The sequence below is a fragment of the Solea senegalensis genome, linkage group LG20 (genome assembly GCF_019176455.1).
Source record: "Solea senegalensis isolate Sse05_10M linkage group LG20, IFAPA_SoseM_1, whole genome shotgun sequence".
Classification (NCBI taxonomy): domain Eukaryota; kingdom Metazoa; phylum Chordata; class Actinopteri; order Pleuronectiformes; family Soleidae; genus Solea; species Solea senegalensis.
The window spans coordinates 15,254,866-15,266,622 of record NC_058039.1 but is presented as its reverse complement, the minus strand read 5'-3'; the positions used below and the strand labels follow the sequence as shown (position 1 = coordinate 15,266,622).

Below are 11,757 nucleotides of genomic sequence, written 5' to 3'. Positions count from 1 at the left end.
CTGCTCTGTTGTGTTCCCAGGAAGTTATATATTTCTCCCGAGTGTGGTAAAACAGCCATCTCCTCCGCTGCTTTAACATGAATGAAAAACTGTGTACTTGTCAATTATTTCTACTGTATATATGCTGTTCTATCACATTGTATGAGTATGGTGAGCTATATCGGGCAGGATTTATTTCAATCTCAGTCTAATATCGCTGAGATTGAGATTATCTTGTTATGATTTTGATTCCCTGATGAGTGTCCTCACCATGCAGCAGAACAGCAGGCGTCATCAGAACACACACACACACACTCATCCAGGTATAAACATGTGCACGTGTGTGTGTGTGTGAACAGTTATAATGAGCCTTTTGTTTCACTGTTTGTATGTGAGAGGCTTCAGCAGCCTATTACAGCTGAAGTCCTCTTGGTGACGCTCTGCTGACATCACTCCCCAGCTCTCTCTCTCTCTCTCTGCATCACACACACACATACACTCTCTCTCACACACACACACAAATAATACACACACACACACACACACACGGAGCTGCACAGCCTGACTCCTGCGCTGCTCCTCAGTCCGACACTTTCTTTCTGTTCCGCTCTTACTCTCGTGCCGCCGCCGCCGCCGCGCATAGCGATACGCACGGTGCATTTACCTGTGCGCACTGTGGGCGGTCCACAGTGGGAGGAATATTTCACTCCCCTTGTCCACTCCCCTCGTACACACACACACACACACACACACAGAGCGAGAGAGAGAAACTTAGTGCCGACCTGATCGAGGAGCAGAGGTGAGATCAGAGGAGACGGGGAGAGAGAGAGAGAGAGAGACGCCCGCAAACGTCTGTGTGAACTGAGCTGAAGTTTCTCGGCTCATCGGAGAATAAAGGAATAATCTGGAGGTGCTTTTGCCCCACGCTGCGCTCTTGTGGATTTTTTTTTTCGGAAGAATGGCGAGAGATTACGCATCGCGCTGTCCGGTGTCTCCGCTCAGACACACTGTCCTGGTGGCGGCGGTGATTCTCCTTGTGGCACAAGGTAAGACACAAACCCAGTCATGTGTTTGTTTTTGAGCCCCCCCCCCACACACACACACACACACACACACACACACACACAAACACCCCTCACTCCTCCTTCTCCTTCCCCGGCCCCCGCGCTCTGACTGCGGCCAAACCTCCGCGCTCCCAGCCGCGCTGACTGCTCCGTGGCGGGGCGTGCTGGTGCTGGTGCCCGCACGCCTCCCCCGTGTCTCCGCGTCCCTGGCGTCTGTTTGGACTGAGTGTGACGTGTTGTAAAAAAGTTTATTGTTTAACCTCTGTGTCACATATTTGCGTGTGTGTAGTTGTGGTTCGCCGTGACAGCACAGGCGAGGTGTGGCTTTGTGGTGTTTTTGTGTCCTAATTCCTCGCAGCGGCGGCGGCGGCGGCAGCGGCTTCAGAAATGCAGGTGACTGTGTTCAGGAAGCCTAATCCTCCCTGAGCCTGTGCAAACCCTCCCAACACCACTGACCTGTAATCTGTGTTTACCTGGTGGAAAGTGGCGCAGGGCAAGAAAAAGGGGCGCAATCACAACCGCAGGTGCAAATTATCAGCCATTACTTGAGGAGGAGGAAAAAGAAATGGAAGGTTTTCATTCTGCGGAGCAACAGGGTGCTGATGATGGGGAAACAGGGTCTCGGTTGGAGATGAGAACTGTGCTTGGTCTCCGCGCCTCAGGTGGTCTTTCAGCGCTGTTACCTTGTCAAGGACTCCTCGTGAACATTCACCACAGTAATCTTTTAATAAAAACATTGTAAGTGGTGCAGAAATATGGAAGGGAAAGAGAATATATGCTGATGTTGTCATGTATTTATTCTATCTATATATAAATCTATATATGTTATCCAACTCCAAGCAAAAAGACCAAATTAGAGAAACCTGTTAGGAAATCATTGTTACAAACATTCCTAAATGAGTGCAAACACACTTTGTGACACAGTAGAACAAAATACCGTCATAGATGAATGTAAATCACTGCCAAAAACAGTTTTGATTAGTTTGTCTCATTTCAGCCTCTTTAAATGTGTTCTTTTCTTTACACTTCTGTGACCGTGGAGTGAATTATCTGAGGTTTGTGGGCAAAACAAGACATTTGAGAACCTTTGGGAGACAACGATCACCTTAAACAACTGATCATCTGGAAAACTGTCAGAAGTTTAATCGGCAGTGAAAACTTTATCTCTCGCCGTACAGCGACACACGCGTGTGCATATGGAATAACAATATTGGCTCATGCTGTCAAGCATCACTTACAAGTAACCACTCGCCAAGACACGGTGTTATCATTTAATATTAAAGCTCCAGCATGTGAGAAAGAGTGACATCTAATGGTGAGACTGCAGATTGTAACAGAAACATCACAAAAAGGATGTTTTTTTCATCTTCAACTTTATTTGTAATAATTTTTTTCTAATCTAGTCTATTCAAGTCTATAAAAGCAAACTATACATATATATATATACATATATGTGTATATATGTATATATATACATATATATATTTACCTTAAAACTGATACACACCTAAATATAAAATATTAATGGTATTACATTAATGTTAATATTATTAACATATTATATTAATATTAAAGGACATGAAGTGTCACCGTGGCGATCACTGGCGGCGTTTATTGATCCCTTTTTTGGTTTGAGGTGTAATATTTCCACCACATTCGATCCATATATGAAATATGGCAGGGGTCACAAGGTCAAATGACCTGGGGGCCACTCAGCGACAGTGAAGGGAGGAAAAACACAACTGTTCAGCCAGAGTGGGCAACATAGGCTTATTACATCACAAAAAAGGTTTTCTTTATGATATTTCACAGGATTTCAAATTAAAAGTGGCCTGTTCACGATAGATATAATATAATGTATTTGTGATGCAAAATGAGTAATAACTCATTTTCTCTTTTAAAAAGGTCCAGTAATTAAATGTAATACCATTAATATTTTATATTTAGGTGTGTATCAGTTTTAAGGTAAATATATATGTGTGTATATATATATATATATATATATATATATATATGTATACACACACATACACAGCGCCACAGACGTCACGCTCGACAGAAACAATCTTCATCTCCAACTGGGACCAGCTACAAAACTCATAACGGCAGCTACAGTGGAGCTACAGTGGGCTGTCGGCATGAATGTCTTTTCACCTGACTGTAACCGCTATCATCTGTCAAGAGTTGTCCTCAAAATTGCCACAAAGGGGGACAAAAAAGCCAGTGGGTCATTATGGAGCAGGGTGGAGCAGGGAGACGCATTGTCCCGCCCAGTGACATTCCTTCCTAAGATCAAAGCAAATGGGAGGTTGAGTTACTTGCTGCTGCTGCTGCTGCTGCTGCTGCTGCTGCTGCTGCTGCTGCTGCTGCATAATAGGCGGCGATGTGAGCAGGCAGGCGGACGAGTTAACCTTGATAGGAATTTGCTTGGTAATGATTTTTTTCTTTTATCCTCCTTATGGAGTGATGTCAGACACAAGAATGGGAGGAATTGAGGAGGAGTGGTGGCGGTGACCCTGGTGCTGGTTGGTGTGAGGATGACAGATCCTCAGCTGAGAGTCTCCTGCTGCTGCTGTATTGGCTCTGTATTGTTAAAAAGCTGTCAGATTGTCATGGCAGTATCCCCACAGGTTATGAATTAATTTGAACGTGCAGCACCACAGCTGTCTTGTCGGAGGGAAAAATCCTCGACACTTACATCGCATCTACTTATCCAGACTTCCTGAAACTGAATGAGAACGTGGAAGCCGAGGCTTTTCCCTCGTGGTGCTTCCTGGTGCTGTAGAACCGTACACAAAAAAACCTCACGGCCAGGACTGATCTACTAAATAAGTCACAATTTAAGCCCCATTTATCTCCAAGTTAAGGTTATTACTCTGTTTTATCAATGCACCTTCAACAAAGCACCAATCACATTCATTTTTAATTTAGTTTCAGACAACGAATGCGACTTGGAAATGAGCAAAGGGACAGCAGAGGAAAATGATGGAAAGTGACTATTTGGTGGCAGAGTTAAAAAATGCTCAACATAATTTGTCACTCATGTTAACGCCCTGGTGTGATGATGTGTTCTGTTAAATGTTCTTCCACCTCCTTTAGAGGCTGTGTTTTCTCTTATTACAACCAGTATTGTTCTTGTATATGCAGATGATGCGCTCACTTCACTGTCATCCTTATTGTTCCAGACCATTCACTTGTTATGGTGTTGCAATGCAATGTAGTAGATCGATTGAACATCACAAATTTGGTGGATAATAAGCAACTACTCTTAATGGCAGCAGTAAACCTTTAACCACAATGTTAAAACAATAGGCAGTATTGCTATATATATATATATATATATATATATATATATATACATGGATTTTAACCCTTACAACACAGAGCATTTAGGCTTTCACATGTTAAAACATATACAGTGGCTATAATAATGTGAAATATAGTATCTTATATCCTCTTTATTTCAGTACAACCTATAGGCAACCTGATGACATGATTATTTTCCATTTTCACTAACTGTCTAAACTCACCTGAGCAAAAAGTAAACATTTTTTTTTGAGACAATTTACATTTTGAAGTTTGCTCGGTTCGTTTTTACGAACACAAATAAAATAAATTGTCATTATTGCACAATTGTCAATACTCGTGATATAAAATGAATCATAACTTTGTTGAAGATGTGACCTATAAACACACACCAGACCAGGATGTCCATATAAGGAATTGTGTAGCACTCACACACCTGTGGAGCAAATCCGTGAGCACTAAGGGTGCCACCAAATACGCATGGCTGGAGCACTCTGCTGGACTAATTGTTTTGCTGTTTTATTGCGTCTGCTGGTGCTGGACTCGTCTATGCAGAGTAGTTGTGGTAGAACAGCCAACATGAAGCCAAGGAGGAGGTTCAGAAGCTTTGAGCTCACTCCATTTATGGCAAAAGCCTCAAAAAGCCCTCCGAAATACAGCCACCATGGAGTGGAGAGGATAAAGCCACTCCGCAGCAATGATAATAAAAGCACTTCAGGTGACGCCCCTGCCCTCGCCGCACTCTCAGTCCTGTGCTGAAATGTCAATGATGATGAGTTCCCCCGACGACGCGGCGGAGACGGAGCTGATTAGCTTATCACTTGGAAAGCAGACGGCCGATGATTATCATCTCCAGAGTGGCGCGCGCCTGATTATCGAAAGCTCTAATTAATGACTTTGTTTGCATGAAGCCGCTGCTGTTTGGCTCTTTTCACGAGTTTCCCCTCCGTTTGGGGAGCCAGCGATGACGGAGCCAAGGACGCGGTCAAATCTCCACATGCTGTCGGTGGAGTCGTCGCGGCACGTTTTGAAAAGTTGGAACTGTGTATGAAAATGCAGAAGATTATGCAAATGGGCGTCTTAATTATAGAATGTGAACAAACACGCTGACAAAGAAGATCTATGCAGATGATACAGTGAAATACTGAGGCACCGTTTCTTCTAATACCACACGGCCCCTGATTGACTGGCTGTCTAAATGGCAGCAGTGAAACTTTCTCCACAATTGAAAAACACATAATTAGTGTCACAACTACCAAATAACCAGATGCTCTTAAGTATAAACAACTTGTTAATAAGTGTAGCGTGCCAACACACTTATTCATGTGCTGTACAGTTTTGTGCTCTTTGCCCGTGGGTGGTGGTGGTGGTGGTAGAACCAGAGCTATTTAAAAAAGATCTCTTTGCAGAATGCTTAAGTTGATTAATTCTTAGAAACGAGCCTCAAGGCAACATGGTAAATAAATAATTAGAACCATTATGTCAAATGCAAAAAAGGTCAGTCTGTGTTGAACAGACTTTTCTCTCTTTGCCCTAAATCCTCTTTTTAACCCGGCGTGGTCTCGGTGACCCCGCGGGTGAGCGAGCGTCTGCAGCCTCCGCCGTGTGTCTGCCTTCTGTGCCGCTGAGCTCGCTGCTCTACTGTGACTGACGGCAGGCAGACTAAATGTCAAGGAGATTGTGTCTCAGGAGAAGTGGCTGAGGAGAGCGTCGGAGTGCAGGCTCGTCTCTGTCGAGAGCCAGTCGTAGGAACTGTCGCTGGGCTAAAGTGTCAATAATCATGTTAAATAGCCCAGAGTGTATCAGGAGAGGACTAGATTTTTCCCGGTGTTTTACCTTTTTTTTTTGTTTTGCGCGTCTGTTCTCGCAGGAGACGCTTCAAAAAGATTGTGGTTTAATTAAAACAGAAAAATCATCATTTAGCCGCTTCGTTTCTGCAAAAAACAATGCTAATAAAAAAGGAAAAGGAAAAAGAAGTGAACCGCGCCGCGCTTCCTAAGAATAGTGCTCTTGTTTGTTCTCAGCAAAACAGACGGTGATAATGAGCTGTGGTTCCTTGAATCCTTGAATTTTTGGGTAAAAAGTTTGCAAAGCCAGTGGACAATTCAACACAACAAAGTGCAAAGCACAGAGAAAGCAGAAGTTTGCAGAGTATGCACACTTTTGAACAAAAACATTTGTTTCTGCTTTGTTTTCTCACGTCCACTTCATCATAAGAGAAAAAAAATCGATGAAGGTCTGGTACCTGGCAAACTTACAGTGATCAAGTTATTCTTGCAACTTCACACCGTGTGCTAGAGTCTTCTTACCTCTTGCATTGTCAGTCTCACAAAAAAAATCCATCCTTCTTTCTTTCTTTTGACATATTTTGAGTCTGTCAACAAAGTTTTCCAGGATATTTGGCCAAAACCTCTGCAGCACTGCAGAGATTCATCACAGTACTGTTTTCTTTTCTTTCTTCTTCTTGCAGAAATTTGCTCTTGTCATGGTTATATATCATGTGTTGCCTCCCAATATTTTGCCATCCTTTTAAAAAAAATCACTGACTAACATAATATATCGGGATTTAAAGCACTTACAATCAGTGAATCGTGGTGAATTTCTATCGTCGTGTTAATGGTGGGTGAAGAAAATCCTGGTCTAGCTCGCCATCATACAATGCTTGTGCTTGTAAAACGGTCCCTTGCAGAGCTCACCGAGAACCAGGGTTGAATAATGAATCCAAATCCAAATTGATCAAAAATCTGATAATAATATTTCTTAAAATGACTAAATGTGTGTGAAATATTGTCCCGACCTGTACAGTACATCATCCTATTCTACAGACTCAAGAAAACATCGTTGTTTGGCTGAACACAGTGACGCTAACTTTGATAATAAGCATGCAATCATGAGCTCGTGTCTCGCCCAGAGACGAGGCACATTAAAAAAATAAAAGAAGAAAGAAAAAAAAAACCCACAACAAGCTGCTGTCATGTCGGACGCCGACGATCGGCTGCGTTTTTGTTCCCAGCTGCAGTTAAAAGGCCGTGCACTCAAATGTCAACTGCTCTTCCTGGTGAGGCATGCGGTGATAATCATCCCCTCAAGAACTGACCGCTGATGCTCATTGGGAGATTATTAATGACTCACAGTGACACAAACTGCACAGTAAAGCCGGGGGCTGTTAAGTGTGGCGGCCAATTTGTTTGTCATTGTCTGGGCTGTCTTCTGTGTGTGTGTGTGTGTGTATTTTCTCGCCCAGAGAAGCTCGACATCACGTCCGAGCGCGACGTGAGCAATGTTCCCTCCTAATTACAGCATTCTCCCACGTTAACTGACAGACGTGCACGCGGCGTTGCATCACGCTGTGCTCTGCGGTTCCTCCTGCCAGTGATTCTCGGATGAATTTTTCCATTATTGATCGAGGATTAGAACGTTTTTGACTTCCCACGATCCTTTGCGGGCCCGTGAGCGGTAACGGACCACAGACGTGGAATTGCAGCGTCTTGCACGATGTTGTTTTGCTTGGTTTTTTATTCCTCGTCCGTTTTCCAGGCGTTTTGTCGCTCTGTCTTTTTTAAAAATTCGGCAATTGTGGTCAAAAGGTAAGAGGTTTGCTTGGTAAGTCACTCTTGGAGATTTAGAGATTTAGAAGGCGTTGTCATGGATACAGTTTTTGTGCAAGAGACGGTTGGAGCGATCCTTCGTTTAGTGGAGTTGATCTTTACTGAGACGAGGCAGGACGTGCTCCCTCTGAGCATTCTGGGAATTCATAAATGGCATCAATTATAATCGTTATTGTACAATCAGAAATGACAAAATTACCATGACAAACCACCTGGAAAACCGCCATCAAAGGCCATTATGTAAATAATAAATAAGGCGTAACGGAACAAATTAACAATATTTAAAGAATTTAAGAACTTTTTCAATTAGTTTTGTTCCTTGGCAAGTTCAAAAATGTTCAGTTAAATCATCCATTTTCATGACTTCACTGATGAAAAATAATGTTACCCGTGGAAACCTGATTTTATGCTAAATGTTTCCAGGAATAATGAACGCAACAGATTCTAAATTGTGATTTATGTTTTCCAAAATCAGACCAAAGATTGTATTTATTCAATGACAGCGAGGTTGTTAAGATATAACTAGTAAATGCAGGTCTTTCTAAATCTATATTTTCATCACTTAAAGCAACATTTATATGATCCCATCTCTGATGTGAGCGCTGGGTATCAAACTAGGTTGGGAAGTGAACTTCATCTTTGTCATTCGTTCCTTAAGGAGAAGAACATGGGACTGAACTCGTGTGAGTGAGTGTCTTGTGTTTTCAGAGCCTGGTGCTTCTTTAATGAATGAATGAAGCCGGGTTCTAGGCATAATGCTAATGGCGAGGGAGCGCAGCGACCAAGTGGGGGAGTTGGTGCGGAGCTTTTGAAAATTTAAGGTGAAAATGGCCATCCCGATTCCGTCCAAAAACAACGTTTTTCACATTTCACCTGGCATTTTTAAATAAATACAGTCAAAATACCGTTACGCACATTTTCAATCAGCGTAACGGTCCCCAATCTTCCGTGCCAGCCGCAAATCATAGCGTAACATGCGCTAGTATGTTGATCTAAAGTGCATGGAACAAATATGAGCGTAGGAAGTTGTAAAGGAAAGGAAACAAGCAAAGAATTGTACCATAGTGTATAGTGCAATTTTTGTTAGGTTTAGAAAAATTGGTTTCAAAAACTGTAATTTTCATCAATGCCCCGCCCGAGATGTTAGTGTCCTTGAAAGTCAGCCGCTGCGTGGTGTTCTGACTCTGGAGTAACTCCATCAGTCCAGGTTTTAATACATCACAGTGTTCGCTAACAGTCAGCCAACGTGTGTCTGCACATGGTCAGCGTTTTTCTCTCCCTCCCTCTTTTGACTTCTGAGGAAAGGGGGATACTAAGCAAATTCCAGATCACATTTCTGGTAATAAACCATATCATGGCTAACACCTTGGCATTCCTTGGCGATTCTTCAGCAAACAAGTGTCGGTGAGAAGAGGGATTACCGAGCGCAGCAACAGGAACAGGGCCATGAATCACAATGGAGCTGAAAGAAAGGATGGTCGCTGGAAGATTTTTCTTTTTTTTCCTTTCAGCTCTCGTCGTCCTCTCAGCTTTCACTGCGCCATGAAAGGCTTTTGCAGATCACACGCACGCGATCAATGCGGCCACCCTCCCTGGCTTGACTTTTACCGATATGCAGAGTAAAGAAAACCTTCGGCCAGCTTTTCAAACCCAGCTCATTCTTTTCATTCTTTCATTCTCTTATCACCCATTCTCCTACTCTCACCCTCTTTATTGCCGTCATTCTTCAGCTCCAGACCCCCTTTTCTCAGCCAGCCTGGCTCGCTGCCACTCTGGGGAGGCTCCCAAGTGGGGGCCCGCTTTTTGTGGAATTAAAAAGGGTGCCAGTGCTCCCTTCCTTCCTCTCCCTCCCTCCCTCTCTCCCTCTCTCTCTCTCTCTCTCGGTCCGTTCTTGTCGGGCCTCATTGTTTGGAGAGACGGGGAGCTGAGGGGATAAAAGAGAGGGGGCGAACAATTGAAAAGGGTGAAAGTGTTTAGACGAACGTTCCTGTTCTGTCTCCCGCTCTGTCTTCCACCGTGTCCTGAACTCACCCGCTCCTCATCAGACCTGCGTCGGTGCGCGGCGTCCGTCGTCTTGTGCCGTCACTGTTTCCGTCTGGCGACAAAATCCAGCGGCTGTGTGGGAGTGCAGTGGCAGGTTCAGCTGTGATGTGACTCTGTGACATTTTTTTTTGTTTTACCCATGTGGGCAATTAACAGCCACCAGTAACACTGACATTCACTGGTGTCATTAAGGCGGATTTGGTCCGACTTTTTCCTTCCGCAGAGTGAATTTAAGCTGACAGTCTGCCTCCGATTCGGGCACAGTTTTTCCTCATGTTTGCAGAAGTGAAACTTGTTTAATGAGCTGGACTCGCAGTGAAATCGCATCTAATGCAAGGTGAAAAAGGAGCAAATGAGTGGGACGAGGTGCAACCTCATTAGCACCGGCTATTTACATGATGCAATCTCTCGATCATTTTGCCGAAACAGAGATGTACAAATCTACCCGTGGACTTTTTCCAGACATTTGTGTTGTAGCAACTAGTAGAAACATCTCCCTTTTTAGTACAAAATACTAGAATCTACCCCAGAAACAGAATCATCACCCAGTGGTTATTTGCCTCCTGCACTGCCGACCAGTACAGTTTGAATCAACAGTTTGAATTTCTCTGAATTTAAGTGGATATCTGGAAGCGCTGTCTTGAAGTGTCCTTAAGATAATGCTATCATAACGACCTTAAACTTAGACTCGAGTTATTCTGAATTGATTAGCGTTTGGTGGTGAAGACTCAAACTGAGAGATTCCGCCAAAGATTTCTTGAGATTTCTGGGACGCCAGCTCGTCAAACACTGTCCTAATTAAAAAGAACATGAACGTAAACAGTGGTCACAGCCAGAGCAGAGCGGTAAACATGGTACTGGCTGTAAATGTGACTGAGACAGTGGGAGCTGTGCAAAAACATGACTGTAACTAGGAGCAACAGAAAAAAAACAAATCAAATCCTTGGTTTTCAGCTCTCTCACTCCCCATTGCACTAGAGTCTGTTGGCAAATACGTAGATTTTACTTGCAATTTAAATTGACTGCACCTTCCAAGGTAGAACAATATTAGACCAGTAACTCCTGCGCCCTTTGGTGCAAACGAAACACAACAAACTGTTCTTAAAGGCCGTCTAAAATGAACTTCAAGTGTCGAAGCGCGTTCTTAACGTATCATACTCTCAAACTGGTGCAGGTTTTATTAAGTCTGTTTCTTTTAATGTCTTTGTAAAGTAAAAACAGGAACCTGGCGCCTCACTCAAGCACTCACACATGTTGTTTGGACAGAAAAGAGAGCACATCGGTTAATCTCTGCTCCTCTTCCATAAATAACCATCCTGCTCCGTGGAGCCTGTTGACTGTGAGGCTTTTTTGCTTTTGCAACAAGTTGCAGAGGTCAGCAGCTCATCAGCCTGCGGAGGAGAGAGAAAAGACTGTGTCTGAATGAATTAAACGCTGGGAAAACCAAACGAGGCTTTCGGATTTGTGCTGCAGCGAACAATCTGCCTCTTCTCGCACCTTTTTGAAAGCGACTGTGCAGTGTGACAGTGCTGCCTGTCATTCGCATGACTCGAGCGAAACACGTGTCCTCACCGTGTTCACAGGCAGTGAGTGTTCTCGCAGAGCGGCGGCACATTTCCATGCGAGTCACGTGCACGCGGGAGGAGAATACCGCTGTCATTTAGAGTTACAGCCCATTTACTACTGTCTCTGTCCGGTCACTCGGCAACACGCGTCCAATAGAACGGCATCACGTATTTTATGTTTCAACCTTGGCT

At 43.7% G+C, this 11,757-nt stretch overlaps 1 protein-coding gene across 3 annotated transcripts in view; it reads left to right on the top strand.

The window, feature by feature from the left end:
- The first annotated feature begins 545 nt into the window (after positions 1–545).
- Positions 546–11,757, top strand: part of pvrl2l (PVR cell adhesion molecule related 2 like) — a 316,943-nt gene continuing 305,731 nt past the window's right edge. For 2 of the 3 annotated variants that reach the window (XM_044052905.1, XM_044052904.1), the window contains exon 1: positions 550–1,025. In XM_044052905.1, coding sequence (XP_043908840.1) covers positions 938–1,025 — 88 coding nt within the window. In that variant the 5' untranslated portion in view covers positions 550–937. Of the gene's footprint in view, positions 1,026–11,757 lie in introns of all 3 variants that reach the window. The other variant, XM_044052903.1, reaches the window with a different exon arrangement.